Source organism: Pelobates fuscus, chromosome 5 (genome assembly GCF_036172605.1).
Source record: "Pelobates fuscus isolate aPelFus1 chromosome 5, aPelFus1.pri, whole genome shotgun sequence".
In the NCBI taxonomy this organism is placed as follows: domain Eukaryota; kingdom Metazoa; phylum Chordata; class Amphibia; order Anura; family Pelobatidae; genus Pelobates; species Pelobates fuscus.
Window position 1 is genome coordinate 153,221,295 of NC_086321.1, and position 20,151 is coordinate 153,241,445.

Sequence of the window (20,151 nt, forward strand, 5' to 3'; positions counted from 1 at the left end):
AAAATAGAATTTTTACTGACAATATCATCGTTCTGATATGTTTTACTGATTTTAAACGCTAATATTTGTGTTCAGCAAAGTCTCCCTAGTAAAACCGTGCCCCCTCCCCCAGTGTACAGGTTTTATGATGTCCTAGAAAGTTACAGGGTTAAATACAGGGCTTTTTTTTTTCAGGATCGTGACCGCCGTCGGGGGAACAGCGGGGACCCGGTAAGTACAAAGGACGGTGGGGATGTTCTATGCGGCCCGCCGGCGTTTAGGACCTCCCCAAAAAGGACAGCATAGAATGTCCTTAACCCCTTAAACCATTAAGGGGTTAATATTCTCCTTTCTACTCTTATTCCTCTATGTTATTTCCACTTCCCTTTAAGTCCTGTTGTACTTATTGTTCCTAGAAAAACCATGTCAAAGATTACCAATAAAGAACCTAAAGTTAACCCCGGTATAAGTCTCTTATGTGACCTGATCAAAAACCTGAAAATGAGACTGATATTTCTTACACTTATCGCAAGTATAACAAACTGAACCTCGTCACGGGCTCTTGTAGGGGCCTGCTTGCTTGCCTCCTGCCTCAGGACTATGGCCCCTGCAATATGCCTTGCCCAATGCACTTTAGAAGGCTCTGTTCATATGATTTATTAACTTTTTTACTCTAGGAAGAGAGACCGACTGTTAGCCCTGATTCCCTGGAACTGTTTGGGCATAGGACCATGTGCACAGTTGGTAAAAATTAGAACTTCCATGGAAATCCCGAACCCCTGAACCAATCTGGGTGGTCTTTTGTGGGGTTTCCATGTGTTTAGGGGTTATTTCGGGTTTATTGTTAATATGTTTTCTGTGCCTGGAGATAATTGAATTTAGTACAGTTCCTGACTCAATTATCTCTTAGGCACAGGGGAGGGATTATCTTGTTTTGTGTGGGAGTGTCCTGGACATGAGAACCAATGTAATTACAGTGTGTACTTTGTCACAGTCCCCTCTCAGGTCCAGTTGGGAATGTTATGGAAAACCCCTTGCATGGGGACTTGCATATAAGGCGAGTTGTGGCTGCCATTAAAAAGTGCCTCTTCATTCTCAACATAGAGTCTCGTCTCATGTGTGGAGGGAACAGCTATAATCACTCTGGGGGTTGCTATAATCACTATACTCCCTTGGATTAGAACACTTGCTCTTGTAAGAGCAGCCTGCTTCGCTCTCTGGACTAGGAGAGGTCTACCCACTGGAAGCTGGATCTTGGTCTTGGGTGTAGGCTGGGTGGAGGACAGCGAGACCCCAACTAAGCTGTGGGGTTTACAGTGGTTATGGTGTTCCAGTGTGGTGCTCATGGTGCTCGCAATTACCAGGAAGCAGCTGCTGGCGGAGGCACCCAGTTGGGGTGCCAGGCGGTATGTCACAGCAAGTATGACAAGACACCATCACAGTGACAAGTTTCTTGAAAAAATACCTGACAAAACTACTTCACTGACTGTAACAGGTTTCCTGGACACAGGAATCCCAGCAAGCAAATAAAAACTCATCCTGAAATAATTCGCAAGAATACCGCAAACGGCAGAAAAATTATGCAAAACAAGGGCAGAATTTAAGAATACAAAATTACATCAAACATTCAGACCATTTTTAGAACCCTTTAATATACACAAACTGGTTACAGACCAAAAATGAAAGACACATTTTTTAGATCACTTTGATAAACCTCCTCCTCCAATATTCTAAAATTTGAGCAGTCACCATGGTAACAAATGGAAGGTTCCAGCTGAATGCTCTTCTGGAACATTAAGTATAAATTGCTCTTTATTCCTAACCCCCAGTGTCCACTTCTCTCACACATTGATTGCCACCTCAAACAGGACTGCTCTTCCCACTTTCCTAGACACACACTCACACTCTCTCCCTCCCCTCTTTACACATGTGCCAGGTCCTGATTGGGCAGACACTGCAGTCTGAAACATAAACAAACATAAGACAGGCGGCTCCAGACAGACAGCCTGCCCGAACAAACAGAACTGGACCAGTACCTAAACCCTGGTCCTGCACCATCTGACTGTGCCCTGCACAGCTCCAGGCTCCATATAGTGAGAACTCAGCCTTCAGCACCAGGAGCGGACAGCTCCAGGCGGAGAGGGGGAGGTGGGGCACACTGTGTATTTGGGGATTGGATGCCCAGTCCATGGCTGAGTGGTACACACTCTGAGCTCTGATGCTATAGACGTGCCAGCCAGGAGCAGGGCATATAACAGGGCATTTATAACAGGCTAGCATGGGCGGCAGGCTCAGCAGGCAGAGCAGCCTGGAGGATGAGCCCGAGGACGGGCTGGAGGTAGCCGGGTCACGGGGGGACTTTGCCTTCCCATCGCTGATGCTGAGCTCTGAGCGGATCCACGGGGTGCTGCGCAGGAACAAGCCGGCTCCCTACGTGCGGCGGTCAGACTGGATCAGGGACATCCAGGCTCTGCTCCGGGACCACAAGCAGGAGCGGGCCATGCAGGTGTTAAGAATGCTCCGCAAGGTGAGGGAGCCTATAGGATCACATAGCCCTGATACAGTAACCATCACCCCATCCTATACATCACTCTCCACCATAACCACATCGAACAGGGCATCCCCTAATACTGACACACTGGGTGCCATCAGGGTGTATGCCAAGATCTCCTTATCATACATGTAGCTATAAATCAATATTACCAATTAATACATGTACAGCGCAGTGACCAGGGGTGGCATTGCTAGCGCTAGTGTGCTCTGTGCTGTACAGTACTTGGTGTGCTGCTGGGTGTGGTGACCTCCCCTTTGCTATATCTACAGGACCTGGGCCTGGAGGGGACATTCCTCAATGACATCCTGTACAGACATGTCACCTTCCTGAACCTGGTGGACCCCATCTCCCACGAGTTGCTCCTGAGCCTGTCCAGGGAGCTCCAGTGCCCCCGCAAGGTGAGTGTGCTTATGTAGTATATTATAGTATACACACAGTCCTCCCCCTTACTATACTGTAACCACAGATACTCTTACTCTTGGTGCTTTGTCTGCAAGCCATAATTAAAAAAAAAAAAAAAAAAAAAACATGCACATATGCCAGATACATACACACATATTTACATGCATACTGAGGAGTGTGTGTGTGAAAAGCATTTCTGCCATAGCCAGGATGGGCTCATTTGTTCCCCACCTCTCCATACAGGAGAAAATGTTCCAGAAAGTCTGAGACTGGCCATGAATGCCAATATTCAGGACATTACTCAGTCAGCGAGGGAGGAGACTGAAAGAGACAGACAGACAGACAGACAGACAGACCAAGAGGAGGAGAGCAAATCATGAGGAAGGGATGCAGACAACAATACAGAATGACAAGAGAGCAGCCAGGAGGGGCTGAGCAGCATGGAGAGAAAGGTTTAGATATCTACATAGAAATGAGGGGTGGGAGGGGGGACAGAGCTACTGGCAACGAGAAGGCCATTTAGCTAATTATTTAATTCTCTATGAAGCGCTAACATATTCCACAGCATTGTACAATGAGCATAGTCATTCTACAAACAAGTGGTGAGCAAGCCCCTACATTTTTAATGAAATACAAAGACATAGAGGTCCATATTAACGTTGATTACCCTGCAGAAGAGATAATTTACACATACATTTGTGCAGTTGAATTGCTTTTGATATCACGCACCAGCATGCAGGGATTTGGGATTTAATCACTATAATAGTGAATTGTAGTGAATTAAAATCTAAATGCCAAAATGTAGGCAAACAAATCGAAGATAAAGAAATTTCCCAACTCAACACCTAAATTTTGCCATTCTAATTTTAATTATTAAATTTAGAATTTAGTTTAAAAAAAAACATCAAAAGAAATCTCACAGGGCTATCCACTAAAATGTAAATTGTTATAAAATTCTATATTTTAGAGTAAAATAGCCAAACAGAAAACACAACTGACTTGGAAATGTGGTTATTTATATTTCCTCTGTTTTGGCCTGTAATGTGAAATTCATTTTGAATGCCCAATAATTCATAGTTTTGTAAATATCCGTGTCAGTGAATTTTAAAAATATCAGGCATTTAAGAAAAAGGAATTAAAAAAAAAATGAGGAATGGAAAACTAAATAAGCAAAATGGATAAAGGCGTTGCAGTAAGGCCTCTAGTTAAAGGTTTTTTGTTGTTGTTGAATACTTCATGTTCCTTATCTGTTGTAATGAGTGGAATGGGCCAAAAATAAAAGAATTTAACAAAAAATAAAATGTGATACATGGTATCCACAAATATGAAAACAAGAATAGGGTTAGGACATGGGTTGGTAATGAATTTAACTAGAGACACCAGCATAATTAAGAACATGTAAGTTTAACTTGCTGAGGCTCTCTCATTGCTGTATATCTCTTCACCTCCTGTGGTGTCATGGACGAGGAATTGCCTCCTCCGCGGAGCGTGGTTCAATCCAAAGCTCCTTATAGAGAAGCACGAAGTTCCTGGTGCGCATGCGCGGTGAGTGATGTGTGCACAACCAAGTTTCCATGTAGGACCATTGAGTCATTGCTTTACTATGGAGGCTTCCTCATCATGTGCCCGAATTTTACTCGGTCAGTACGGCGGAAGCACCTCTAGTCACACTAGCGGTGGATATAATCCTGCAATGTAAACATTGCAGGTTTTGGGGTTTTTTTAATGTAAAAAGGACAGGACCATTATACCCAGGTGACTTCATGGAGTGACCTGAGTGACTTTAGTTGTTCTTTAAAGAGTTACTCCAAGTACCATGAACACTAAAGTGATTTGAAGTGGTCATGGTGCCTGGAGTCTGTATAGGCAGTGTTACAATAGGAAACTCAGTACATTTGGAGTTTAAGCCTTTTGCTGCCAGAACCATAACTCCAGCCCTGCAGAAGCTGGATTTCATAATTCTGCTGATCAGGATGGCAAACCGTCGTACCAGCATACTATTAAGCAAGCTGTAGTGGTTATGATAGTTGGCCTAACCCTTTAAGAACAATACTGTAGGGATAGGAAGGGAAACACAGTTAAATGCTGTGTGAGGGCATCACTACTGGACAAAAAATGGTGATAAGAACTGATAGTTGTATTTATTTTTAGATGGGTTTAGGTCAAATGAGGCTATTTGAAGGCTGTTTCTCTGTTTTGCTGCAGAAAGTTATAACATGATGATCATAAGAGTTAGAATCAGTGTATGGGTTTCTAAAACATCAAGATATTAGTCAATCCACAGGAGAATGGTAGGGAGCTCGCTGTCTGAATCAAAAGATAATGAGCAGTGTAAAGAGAGCAGAACTAATTGGAACATCTCTCTGGATATTCAGTTCTGCTAACATGAAACTCTGAAAAATATAAATGAGGAAACCACAATGGTACATGGTGATGCAACAGATGGGATGTATCCGGTGAACAATAGATGACTGCAATTAGAGGAGTTTAAAAGCATAAACTTTAGAAAGATGAGCACAGAAATTAACATGTACAGAACATTACAAAAAGTGATTGTTAATGTCAACATCTAGAGATATGACTTTAAAGCAAGCATGTCAAACTCGCGGCCCACATGGACCATCGTTGCGGCCCGGCGAGCCGCGAGTACATGCTGGTGTTATAGCAGAGTAGGCACTTGCTTTCCCCACATTGCAGGTGCCTACTCTGCTAAAACTTACCCGGCTGGGTAGGAGGGCCAGCGAGGGAGCTCAGTGTTCCTGCTCCTCAATGCTCCCTCGCGCGCGCCGTCTGTAGTGAAGCCGGGCGCCGGAATATAATGTCATATTCCGGCACTCAGCATCACTAAACCGCGCAAGGGAGCAGATAGAAGGACCCCAGGGAGAGGCCCCACATCGGCTCCAAAAGATGGGAAGCAATAAAGTAAAGTATGTGTGCAAGAATGTGTAAGTGTGTGTCTGTCTGTCAGTGAGTGTGTGTGTCTGTCTGTCAGTGAGTGTGTGTGTCTGTCTGTCAGTGAGTATGTGTATGTGTCTGTCTGTCTGTAAGTATGTGTGTGTTTGTATGTGTGTCTGTCAGTGTGTGTGTGTCTGTGAGTGTGTGTGTCTGTCAGTGTGTGTGTGTGTGTGTGTTTGTCAGTGTGTGTGTGTGTCTGTCAGTGAGTATGTGTGTGTCTGTGGGCCGAGTTTGACATGCTTGCTTTAAAGGGAAAGCACCAAAATAAGTTTAGCTTATTGAAGCAGTTAGGGTGTATAGATAATGCCTCTGCAGTCTCACTGCTCAATTATCTAACATTAAGGAGTTAAATAAGTTTTGTTTCTGTTTATGCAGCCCTAGCCGCACCTGCCTCCTACTCAACTGATTCTTAATATTGCTTTTTTCTGGATTGCAGAATGGCTAAATCAAAAAGGGCTGATTAGACTTAGGAGGTTTATTCACTAAACAACAAATTGCAAAATGAATGCTAAAATACTTGAGCTGTGATTATAGGTGATAAGAAGTTTATCCACATTAACAATTTTTTGCATAAAATTTTGCACTTCAGTTCTTAGTGAATACGCATCAGAGAGTGCACAGGGCCTGATTAAATCTATAATGAGAGCTATTTTGTGAAAGGAATTTAGAGATGGATAAACAAGATGCAATGAGAACAGATAGACAGAAAATAGAATATTTTTAATAGGCACAAATACATACATTCTTAAATCCAGCTATAGTCACAACTTTAAATATTAAATATTTAAAATATTCTCTTGAAGTGTGATCTTCAATCAAAATCTATAGAAACTGACTCAGAAACACAATTGATAGTCTTCAATAATGCTTCTTTATTTTACTATCAATAGTGCACTTTCCTCCCTCCTGTACTCCCTCAATTCCTCCCTCCATGCCTCTATTTATTCTTAGCAATATTTTTTTTTTTTTTTAATATAGCAAAAGCCCTCCCTCCCCTCCTTGGCTCTGAGGGCATGCTCAGGGAAAACTCTCCAATCAAATGCTTCTCATAGAGAAGCTTTTGATTGGGCCTCAGATGATGCTGCATGACATCAGATGGGGAGTGGAAATGAAGGAGGAGGGCCTCACCAGGATATGGACTCCATGTAAGTTTTTGTTAATCTATTTCACAACTCCATTTGTTTCCTAATTAAGTAAATGTGTTGGAGAGGTTCATCAGTGCCTAATACTTCATAATAAAGAGAAAAATGGATTGATAAGAAACAGGTTATAATAATCAGCTTGCTGCCACTAAAACTGCAAAACGTAAACCATAAACATGTCTATGGACAATTTTCCTACAGACGCTTATTGGCACAGCCAGCTCGGAATATTTTTTGTACCCAGGTGAATGCACAACAACAACGACATAAAACAGGACAGACAAAACCCAGCAGCCTCAGAAATCCTGGCCATCTTACAGAAAAATCCAATATCTTCTTAACTAAACAAAAATAACACTAGTTACTAGCATAAGTAGAACATGCGGTCTAGATCTGAATTTTGGAAGAACAACAAACATGATAGTACCAAAAGTCTAATTAATACGCAGTTATGATTAACACATATAAGAATAATCACAAGCCATTAACCTTTTGGCTACAAAATTAATTGTTTTACCATTTTACCCCAATCATGACAGGGAGTTTGCCTAATCTATTTGTTATCAGTGGTATTTAACCATTTTACCAGGAACTCTAACTGGTTTGATAACTAAACTGTGAATTTTCAAGAATAAATTCAGAATGATAAAATTAAGGTAAGAATAGCTGATCTGGAAAAACTGTCCAACTCAGCAATAGTCATAACTTGGCTACTGTTGCCTCAATTTCGCCATTCAGAATTCACAAAAAAATCTGAGTTTGTTAAATAACCATTTTCTGATGTGCATGGATTAAAAGTGGTGACCCACTCTTTAAAATTGCGCAGTTACCAACTGTCCACGTTCTGTACTATTGACCATAAAAAACCTTTTGCAGGAAACCATAATTTGACAGTTCACAGTAACCCAAGGGGTCTCCACTACATTGGGAGAATAGCTACTGTTATTGTAAACAACTTATAGAGGCCAGTTGCCTGGTTATGCAACACTATGCAAGCCTGTTCATGTAAGATTTACACCTAATATTCACAGGTGTCATTTGGAGAGATAAGAACATTGGACAAACAGTTATGCAAATAGTTAGCTCTTTGTGCATGGTCCTAGTGCCCGCTGCACAACATGAACAAGTCCGATGATGCGCTCACACTGTGCTATCTGGGGACTGTTTCCAGGTGTGTCTATATTCAGGATACCAGGGAACTAACCCAGGATTGCTTGACCGGAGCCTAAAACCAGGGCTGTCCAGATCCAGAACAATTGGCTTTGCAAACAAGTAATAATAAGAACTTTTTTTTTTCTCCAAGCTAGTAAATGTCAATGATATTTTATTCGTTATACAGTACAGTATTTAAGTACCCAGACTTGGTAGTGTTTTTAACTTTATTTTTACACCTCTGGTGTTTCACAGAATAATTTAGCAATTACAAATCAGAAGAGACAATTACAAAGGTAAAACCACGAGACACTCAGGAAATTGAAAAAGGAATGTAAGGCCAAAATAGCTGAATTGAAACTATATCGGAGTTAGAGATTTTCTCTACAGTTCTGCTATATTGAAATGTGCCATTTGTTTGTCGATTTTCCACACTTACCAGTTTAGAGCATAAACACATCAGGCAAAAACTGTTAATAGTGAGGTATGGGTTTAACGACAAAAACATCTCCATTGATTTTTAATTATATAGTAATGAGTGGTATTTACATAAAATAGATTTCAAATCTATTACATTTGGTCCCTCCCATACCAGTTATCTCAGTGAATATAGCTCTTGAAGGACTGGAAAAAAATAAATTGTGAACTTAAGAGATAGTCCCTCTCTTAATTCTAAGGCAATATCAGCTGCGCTATATTGTTGGAACATATTATTACACAATCTCTGCATCTAATCCTTTCAATTTTTAAGCCTCAAAACTCATCTCTAAAAATGCTTAATAATCATGCAACAAGTCAAAGTCTAAGATAGCCACATCTAGCTAACAAATAGTTATATAGGGATAATGTTTTCTGAACAATCACCCATAAATTATCTGCAAATCGGTAGGGGTGAAGCTAAAAAGTTAGTTTATAGCTACTGTCTTCAACACCAACTTGTATAGTAATTGATAACACCCTTAAAGGTCAATAGCATCCACAGGTGATATTTGCCACCAAAATGAAAAAAATAAAATATATTCATAGCCTCTGTAGCGGAGGCCTGATATTCCACAGGTAAACTCCACTATAGATCCCAGTGAGGCTCAGGAACAAGTATTATAGATCCATAGAGTAGTAATTCCAGCAGACAAAATAATCCAATAATATCCCAACAGCACTCCCAACAACTGGACGACACACAGCATCAGGAACAGAACTGACTTTTAATCCACACAGTCTCCTTATAAAGCATTCTCCCATGCAAGGGAGGGATTCACATTAATTAGGACAGTAACCAATAGTATAACCGTTACCTCCCACACATCTCCTCCCCTCAGTATGACACTTAATCCCATTACACATACTGTAGTTTCCCCCCAGTTCTGAATGTACCCTAAAACAAGTAGTTACAATAATCCTGGGGGTACCCCCTGGTAGCCCTGATCTGGGTGACTAACATATCCAAAAATCACCCAGATCGGTCCAGGGATTCGGGAGTTAGGTGGAGGGTATAATTTGACCGACCGCACACGAGGTGGTATCCGAAAAGATTTCTATAGGTTTTGGCTCTGCGGTCGGTCTTCATTCGGGAGGTAAAATACACATTATAATTAATTTTTAGGTTTCAATACCTGGGTTACTGATCAAAAAAATCAAAATTCAATCAAAAGAATGGCAGGTTTTCTGTCAAATAAACAGGACTTCAATACCTGGTGTAGGGACGCAGAGAGTGTGTTCTCTAATGAGAATCTGGAAAGGAACCAGACCCCAACTGATATTTACTATTCATTTAATTCTGTCACCAAGCTCTATAAGCAACAAATCAAAACATGCTGGGAGATCTCATCACTTGATAATTACATCAAAAAAGAAATGATCCCTAGAGGCCTAAGGGTTCGTAATATTCCAACAACCCATAATGAAAACCCTGACTTTACTAAACAGTGGGAGTTAGCAGCTGGAACATGCTCAATGAAATTTATGGAGATAATCTGTACTTTTGAAAAAGAAAAATTAGGTAACGTCAACCAAAAGCTAGATGAAGAAATTGATAAACTTAACGTGTTCAAAAGCGAGCCAAACTTTCTTACTTTAGAGAATAAACTTAAAAATAACCTGGATAGGTACCAAGACTCTATAAAACTTAGAAAACATCAGAAATACATGAGAGACCTCAAAGATTACCAACTGGGGAATGTATACAAGTTTCCAAATCGGCGCATGAGAACTAACTCTGAAAACAATCTGACCTCAGAGTACGACTCATCAGATACTGACTCCACCACGCAGAGCACACCCTCTGACCAAATACAAACTCCCATAACCCCCAGTACTAGCAACCCCCGTAGTATTCTTAAAAAAGGCGTTAATTTTTTAGCCATGGGCCAACAAGACGACATTCCCAACTATCAGACACGCTATCAATCCAGGAATCAGGGAAGGGGGGGGGGAGGGAGAGGGCGAGCACGGAGGAGACGATATTAAACTTGAATCGAATGACAGTGCCTTCCCCTGTACAAAAACCACATGTGGTCAATCTATCTACATTTACCCTAAATGAACACCACATCAAAGTATTGGAAAGGGGACTCTCCTTCGTACCGACACCTGTCTTTGACAAATTTACGTGGATCAAGGACTTACATCTATTTGTACGTAAACTGGCCCTGCACAAGTACCATACTATCAATGAGGAGAAAAAATCTAGAGCTCTTGGTTTGTCGTGTAAAGATTTAGAACTAGTGAACACACTAGTATCACTCTTAGATGAGAGTGACATTCAAATGCCTATGGAATACACCAAGCTAAAACCCAAAAGCCGGTTTACTCCTAATTTCTCGAGCTTTAGGAATTTGGATCTGTTCCTAGAAGCAGTAAAAAGTGAGATTGAAGGCATAGAGAGTAACTGCTTCAACTCCTTCCCCAATGACAACCTCTCCAGAGCAGAGCAAACAGCTCTGAAATCACTCAAAGATAATGAACAGCTGGTTATCAAACCAGCGGACAAGGGGGGCAATGTGGTAGTTATGAACACATCTGACTACGAACACATGGTACAAAGGGTCATAGGGAATAATGAAACCTACATGCTGTTAAAGACCGACCCTACAAACTCATTTTTAACCAAGTACAAGGAGATACTGGATGAAGGCCGCAGTGGGGGGTTGCTGTCCAGGGACGAATACGAATTCATTCTGAACCGTTGTCCCAGGATAGCAACCTTCTACTGCCTGCCGAAAATCCACAAAAACACACAGTATCCTCCTGGGCGGCCTATCGTTTCAGGTGTTGACAACCTAACACAGAATGGCAGTCTGTATATTGAGAAAATACTACGACCTTTTGTTGAACAACTCCCCTCATATATCAGGGACACGAAACAGGCACTGTCCCTCTTGTCAAATCTACGACTACCAACGACAGCGAAGCTATGTAGTTTGGATGTTGAGGCTCTTTATTCCTCAATTCCCCACGAAAGAGGTGTTGAACACACAAAACACTTCCTGGACCAGAGAGGTCCAAAACATACTGCCCACACCAAGTTTATACTACAACTACTAAACTTCATTTTGTCTCACAATTATTTCCTTTTTCACGACAAATTCTTCCACCAAATAAGGGGGACGGCAATGGGCACGGCGTGTGCGCCATCCTATGCCAATCTCCATTTAGGATGGTGGGAGTTACAAGTCATGAAATCCAATACCCTGTCTGTCTATATACCGAAAATACACACATGGCTCAGGTATATAGATGACATTTTCATTGTCTGGCTGGGAGTGGAAGAAGAATTCAATGAATTTGTCTCCCTACTGAACGTCAATGAGGAGAACCTCAGATTTACGACAGAATTTGGGGGACAAACCTTGAATTTTCTGGATATAACCATATCAATTAATACAGACGGCTCCCTGAAAACAACTCTGTTCAAGAAGCCAACAGCATCTAATGCACTACTGAGATGGGATAGTTTTCATCCCAGACCTTTGAAACAGGGTATACCGGTAGGACAATACTTGAGGGTGCGTAGAAATTGCACAGATCTATCGGACTTTAAGATCAAAGCAGCCTTACTGAGACAACAGTTCCGGGAAAAAGGCTACCCGAATAAATGCCTCAAAAGGGCATACCAAAGGGCCCTTGAAATGGACAGAGACGATCTTATCTCAGATCAACCCAAACCAACGCTGCCAAATAAATCCATCCGCATGATCGGAACCTTTGACACAGGATGGGACACAGTGAAAAAGTCAATAGAGAAATTCTGGCCTATACTCCTGAAAGACGTTCATTTGAAAGACGTCCTCAGCCCTAGAGCAACCATCACAGCACGTAGAGGTAAAAACCTCCGTGATGTGTTGGTACCGAGCCATTTCTCAATAAAACATAATAAAACGACCTGGCTGGGCCGAAATCCCCCCTGTGGATCCTTTAAGTGCGGAAGATGTGTTGCATGCAAATACATCCTAAGAGATTCGAAACAAGTCCAAGATAGTGATGGACAACAGACCTTTGAAATCACCCACTTTTTTAACTGCAATACAGCTGGCTTGGTATACCTCCTTACCTGCAGCTGCAAAATGCTATACGTGGGTAAAACATTTAGACCGTTCAAGGAACGTATAAAGGAACACGTTAGATCCCCTAAAAATCGTATGGAAACACCGATCTCCAGACACCTAAAAAACGTCCATGATGGTATATCTCATGATATTAGGTTCTGTGGCCTAGAATGGGTTAAGAGGGACCAGAGACGAGGGGATTTCGATAAACTCCTACGCCAAAAGGAATGTAGGTGGATATACAAATTGAAATCCCTGAGCCCTAAAGGCCTGAATGAGGGCTTTTCCTTCTCCCCATACATTTAACTACCTTTAACTACCACTAGGAAAAATCTACAGTGGGTGATCCCATTAAACAATTTAGACACAGCCACGTTCTCCGACTGAGTAAATCAATATAAATGTATATAATATACAACTACATTGAGGCATCGATGAACTCTGTACGCCACATCAAGCACCGTGTGCATGAATATATACAGTAACAATAATGTAAATATGTAAATATGTTTATATGAATATAATTTTCCACAAATATACACCTCCTCCCTGTTTTGACCTGCATACACGATATTTACGATTATACCTTGATCTTTTTTGTAATATTTTTATGGTATTTATACCTTAACCTGGTACTGGTCTAATCCAATGGAGATTATGACCATAGAATTGAGGTGTACATTCCGCTGTTCATTAATGAAAGTAGTTTGTCCGGATGATCGATCTTAAGACTATACATGGTGGATCCGTGATCTATTGGGTCCCCTTCAACCGAATCAACTTTATGGAACATACAAAAACTGGGGGCCATACCATACTATTCAACGATAAAACATCGGTCCAAACAGGGATGATTTGACAACAATTAGGGAGGGTTTAGTGGAATGACTAGGTTCTGTATGAAACTATATTTGTTTGCTTTTCCATATACCCTCCTGCCCCTTTAAATGGACGGACCCCCTGTATCTAAGGAAATATATATATAAAAAGTCAGGAAATCTATATAGCTTTTAGTTATACATTTACTTATGACATATACATAGTATGCTGATTTGTGTTGTTCCATTGTATTTAGTCCATAGACCGGGCTGCTGAACTTAAGTCTCTGCGCAGGCGCATGATCTATTCTGCGCGCGCACAGTGTAAGATCGGCTACATCACCATGGTGATGGCCAAACAATAACGAGCTACCCGACATCCGGATAACTGTTCCTGAACAGATCTGACCGGGCTGTAATCCCGCCCTTAGCCACTCCCCAGCTAACGCCGATTGGAGTAAACTGGCGCTGGGCGGACTCCCACCCGGTATATACTCACCTCCCTACAGCTGTACCAGGAGCTCTTGATAAAGGCGTGTGATCACGCCGAAACGCGCGTCGAGCGTTTGCCGGTTATTTTAACGCTGAGAAATGCAAACGGCCACCCTTTGAGGGTTGTGGGGGATTTAACACTGTCTATAGCAATCTTTTCATTTGGACATTCAGATATATGCAGTATTAGACTGCCTGCACAATAGGGCTTGCAGCAGCAGCACTGAGGGAATAGGGGAGACAGATTGAATTGTGCCTTGGAGCCAGCTCAGCACTAGATCTGCACCCTTTCAGTGCTGGTTATAGCAGTAATACTGAATACTGACAGGAGACAGAACGAGATACTCCTTTTAACAGCAGTATTAATGCAAGCCTTGTTGATACTGGATGCCTTTGTAATAAGCTACTTTCTTTAGTTAGCTAGATAGCTGTCTTTAAAAGCGCTAGGCTGCCTTGAAGCAGCAGTATGTGAGGAACCTATTTTTGTATTATTTATAACTTATTTAGGTGGTTTATGTGACTATATGACCTTTATATCTGGGGATTAGTGGGGTGGTTGGCAAGTTTCAGCCTGTGTATGGGATTCTCTGCCTAACCAGTTACTTGAACTTACTTTTGGATAGACCTGGCTATACCATCCCTTTACCCTTAAACCTATACCTATGCACGATATACCCCTACTGTTTGTTCTGAGATACTCCCCCTCACTACTGTGCTGACCCAGTGTAACGCTATCTACCTACTACCAAATGTATCTCCCTTTTAGTGTATACTATTACAAGGAGAACTTTGGATATTAGACAGTATTCACTGACCTAGTCTATGTGACTGTGTATATATGAGTATATACATAGGGGCTGCTATTACGGTCTTCAGTGACCAAACAGTCTCCTATGTACCACTTCTGATTGTAACAAACAATAGTACTGATAGACAATTCACCTCAGCCTAACGGTGCAATCCCACCTCTTTTAGCCGAAATACTTGTCAAGTCCTACAGACTGTGGATATTTAACTCTAGAGGAATTTGGTGTATGTGACATCTGATTTAAATTTATATTGTACTATATACTGTACTCTATACTCTAACTACAATCTAGATACCACTGCCATTCCCAATACCTGTGGACAATATCCACATTGCATTTACTCAGCTTTTAATTCACTTGTATTTTCACGAGTGCATCACTTCACTGTATATAATTTTTGTGTGTTGTCCGTAAGCGGCCTAATAAAGGTTATACCGTATATTTACTTTAATTTTTCATAGAGATATCTTTCAGTGAAACAGGGGTCCATCTCTTTTCCAACTTGAATGGAACACCCGACTTCACTTTAGTCTTTTTTCATTTAAAATACACATTAAATATTGCCATCCACGATTAATCTTGGATTCGTATGAATCCCCTTGTTCGGTACTTTGAAACTACCGAACGGGAGACTGATTTGCCTTCCCGTTCGTGAGTTACGGAGCTATGGAGGTCTCAGCGGTGTTCGGGTAATCGAGTGTCCGATTTGAGTTCCAGACACTCGACGACCAAACATCACTGAGATTTTCGTGCGATTTAGTGCAGATACTGCACTAAAGTACCAATTAACCTGCGGTTAGAGAAGTGTAAACAATTAATAAGGTACCCATTTCTCTCTGAGGTGGTCTATGGGTTCGGTAGTTTACATTCGTATGGAGTATGGATGAAAACTACCGAACAATTATACGAATCCCAAATACATTTTAACCATAGGAATAAAAATAACATATGAGTTACAATAATAGTACAGTCTTTTAGGACAGCCCTGACACCGTCTGCTACACCCTCGTTATTTTATCATTTCATCAAAAGAACAAAGATCATTTTACTAGTTTTAATTCTCAAATACTGAATTTTGGTAACAAAGGCAATTTAACTACAATAGTGTAAGCACAACAGCAAGTATGATATGAATTGCAATTTAATGAACTCAGTGAAGAGTAGCGAATGCAGCAATTAAAACGGAGAGTTCAAATAGAGAAAGTCACCCCAATTAATTCTTTGGTTCTGTGTTAATAAGAAATTAATCATTGCTCATAAATGTAACCATATTGCTCTACGAATAAAAGTTGGACTTCTATCTGGATATAAAAGATTGATCACAGATTGATACTGTACATTTATTGACTGTAGCCTGTGGTATAGCTAGATTTTCTCCGTCAATATGTTGTTCAATACTCTTATTTGAGATTCAGTACAATTTCTAGTGCAATTTTATGTGTTTATGAACAACATACTTTTTTGGGCACATAAATGTACACTCTCATATATGCATATATTTCTCATAGGAACATGACCAAATGAAATCTACAGACCGTATTTGCCGACAACTTCTATACCATCTTACACCACACTCCAAGTGGCATCGGCATAGCCTCCATCGCAGGAAGAGCCTAGCATGGTATGAAGGGCAATAAAGGGGGTATAAGAAATGCGCTGTTCACATAAGCTTACATTCTAGAGGGAGTGGGGTGTAGTGCCAGAAAAAGGTATGGGTAGGGTAGAAAAGTAGGTTGCTAGAATAGTTTTCAATGAGGATTTTTGGGGTCTTTTTTTTTGGATGACTGTTGCAGGAGAGGAAGCAAGGTGCAGGAAGGGAAAGCTTATATGTGAAATATCCATTCTTGTAGCTATTTGACTCACTATGCATATTAACATATGAAAAGATAAATAAACAGACAATTTTAAATGCTAATAATATTATATACCAGTGTTGCTGGATTCAGGGCTTTAGAGTGGAAGTAGAATTAAAACCAGAGTGTATTTCAATATATTTTTGTAACGGTGGATATGTGCAAACTGAAAGAACAGTTTCTTGGAATAGCAGAAGCATTTCTAAGTATATAATCATAACAATTACAAAGGTCAATTATCAATAACACGAGTCAAGTATTTAGGCACTATTTCCTAAGTAATGACTTTTGTTGTTGAGATTATCTAAAATCATGTTTGGAATGCCAATAGCTATATGAGCTCATAGTCGTAAAGATAACAATTGAAAATAATGATAATGATTCTTCAGCTATAAACTAGTTTCGAGATGCACACCCTACAGGCAGGAAATGTTGATGACATTTGTTGCATTTAGTTTACAAACATTTTTCTTGTTCCTTATTCAGTTTTCCTAAACTAAAATGTTTTGGTCTCATTTAAACAGCCTGAAGAACAGCCTGCTGCAGAAGCCAAATTCAGAAACTCTGGATCTGTCTGGTATCCCATTGTCCCCCCGTGATGTACAACGTGTTTCCCTCTACTTGCAGAATCAAGGAGACAGTCTCACCAGTGTGGACCTGAGTTTCACTGAACTCACAGATGGTACTCTGGAGCTGGTCTTGCCCACTCTTGCAACGCTCACCAACCTCACGCACCTGGCACTCAATGGGAATCGCCTTTCCTGTTGCACCCTGAAGGAACTCAGTGAAGCCATGAAGGATAGTGCCAACTTTCCTTCACTGAGCTGGATGGACTTGGGCAATAATGTAGATATCTGCTCCATGCCACAGCCACTGCTCCTGGGGTTGAGGAGACGCTTGTGCCAGCAGAATCTTCTTCCTACCATCCCTGAAGCTCAGGATGGTGATATGTCAGAGGGAGGGTTTCCTATCCCTTTTCAACAGCTGCCCTGGGACAGGTGAAATCCCTGGCAGCAGCATTCATGGTGATAGTAACTTAATCCCCTTACTTTTCCTCCTCACACCTGTTGAAACCAACTTAAATAAAGCAGAAAGTGAGTCTCACACTCGCTCTACCACAGTCCTGCCTTCATCCACCAAGGGAATTTGCAAAACACAGATGCCCCATGGAATCATTTAACTGTACAGCCTGGATGAAGAACCCAATGGCAGGCAAGCAGGAGAACATGAGAGCTTGGTTCCTGCTTCATCACCGCCTGTTCTAATCTCTAAACAAAAGGGACCAGGAATCACAGACGGGCAGAGCCAGACCTGCTGTGTCAGGAATATTAGGAAAGGGAGTGGGTACCCAAGAAACAAGGGAGGGAGCATCGGCTATCCTAATGTGGCATGATTGTTAAGCAAAGGCAAAGGGATGTCTGGAACGCCCTAAGAAATAAACTTGCTCAGTACACTGGTTAATAGTATAGAGTATAAACTCAAATAATGGACTGACGTCTGCAGAGACAGATACACCATGGACTTTAAGTAAATTGCAGTGCCTACAGGTATCCAACTTTCAATCACACAAAGGATGATTTACACATACGATTTATGGGTGCCACACGTTTAACATCTCGCCAATCTGCAACCTCTGTACTTAGAGCAGAAGAATGGACATTCTTGTAATTTGCCATTTGTGACTTTGCAATGTTAAAGGGGGTTTTCTAATATTGTTCAACCTTCAAATATGCATTAAATTAGTTGTTTAACTTGTTTGTATGAAACTAAATATTGTACAATTACTACGTCTCTTGATGAGTCTGACAAACGATTACAGCTTTGTAACAGGGCTACGCAGGCGACTGCTATGTAAACTGCCAGTCCGTCAGCTGTTGTGACTGACAGACAGAACCTTAGCAACTTGGCCGGTTATCAAAATCCATTTAAAACAAACAAAGCTGACCCATTCACAGTTACAATGGTGAGCATTACGGCTCTGAAGGTTTCAGAAATCTGGAGATGAATAGAAAACTATTTCAGTTGCTTAGTGAGGCTGTGACTCACTTCACTGAGGCAGATGTGAGTTATATAACAAAATGTAGGACTTGTGCTCATTTACTGACAAATATTTGGAGTTATATGGTTAAATTCAGTTAGGGTCCCTTTAAAGGAAATCAGAGCACTGCAGTTTTTATTTGGCAGTGGCAAACATAAATCTAGATTGCCATAATTATTTTGAACTAGGAGATGTACTGTTAGAATTGCATCATTACTATTAAACATTGCAGTTTAAGTGGCAACAGAAATCCAATACAAATCCAGAGTATGCAAAAAAAAAAAAAAAATCATGCCAAGGTAGAGAAACAGTTATACACACGTCTGTGAACATTCCATTTGTCAGGATTTTGTCAGAATTGTGTGCCTGTGTGAAACGGTACAATAGTTTTCTCACAGAGTAATCCAATAAGAGCCATTAGCAGACCAAGCTGCCAAAATATAAATTAAATCGTGATGGATAATCTTGGCAAGCCAGATGTTCTTTCTCACTTTTTTTTTTCTGCTACTGAACTTCCTGTACAGTTTGATTACAAGAGAATCGTACGCATCTAATGTGTCAATAGATTAATCACTGCAGAAATGAATGTAAGCAAATTGTGTTTTGTAATGAACTGGGCAAAACAAGAATAAACATTTTTTCCCATAATCTCAGTTTCATAATTTATATGTTTAATCCACAGGATATTTAACGTGGAAATGTTACAGCTCTAATATCTAAATTTCAAAATGAATTATATTTGCTAGGAAATGTACAGCACACATTACTGGGAGGATTTTAGGGGGAGTTTACTTATCCCTAAAGAGTACTCCAAGAGCCATAACCACTACAGCATGCTATAGTGATTATGGTATCAGAACTTCCCTGGCTGCGCTCCCCATTGTAAGGAGCCAAATTGCTTCCTATGGATTGCCAGAAGATCCCTATCCACGTTAAGCCATGTGGTGCAGGGTTTGTTCATTGTCAGAAAACAATCATCTGACACTGTCAGCCAATGAGCTAGCCATGGACTGCAGGGTTTGCTCAGGAGAGTTAACAGAAGAGTCTCAGCAGGAGCTTACTGCTCTCCATAGGAAGTAGAGGAGGCTGGGAACAGTGCCGTTGGACCCCAGGGATAAAGGCAAACCATGCTAAAATTGTACACCTTACAGTGGGGCATGGAGGATGAGGCACACTTGGTGAATTTAAATTAAATTTAAAAAATAATCTGTGTTGGGGGGGGGAGGATGTGTGTGTGTGTCTGTGTCTGGCTGGCAGTGTGTGTGTCTGTGTTTGGCTGGCTGGCAGTGTGTGTATGTGTATGTGGCTGTCAGTGTGTGTGTATGTCTGTCAGTGTGTGTCTGTGAGTGAGTGTTTGTGTCTGTAAGTGAGAGTGAGTTGTCTGTCAGTGTGTGTCTGTGAGGGAGCCTGTGT

The 20,151-nt window shown here is 41.1% G+C and overlaps 1 protein-coding gene across 1 annotated transcript; it reads left to right on the forward strand.

Annotated features, from left to right (window-relative positions):
• The first annotated feature begins 1,684 nt into the window (after positions 1–1,684).
• Positions 1,685–19,061, forward strand: LRRC75B (leucine rich repeat containing 75B). Its single transcript, XM_063454517.1, has 4 exons — positions 1,685–2,506; positions 2,803–2,931; positions 16,356–16,468; positions 17,225–19,061. The coding sequence occupies exons 1-4, from the start codon at positions 2,258–2,260 to the stop codon at positions 17,700–17,702; spliced, it is 969 nt and encodes a 322-aa protein (XP_063310587.1). The 5' UTR covers positions 1,685–2,257; the 3' UTR covers positions 17,703–19,061.
• The last annotated feature ends 1,090 nt before the right edge of the window (positions 19,062–20,151 follow it).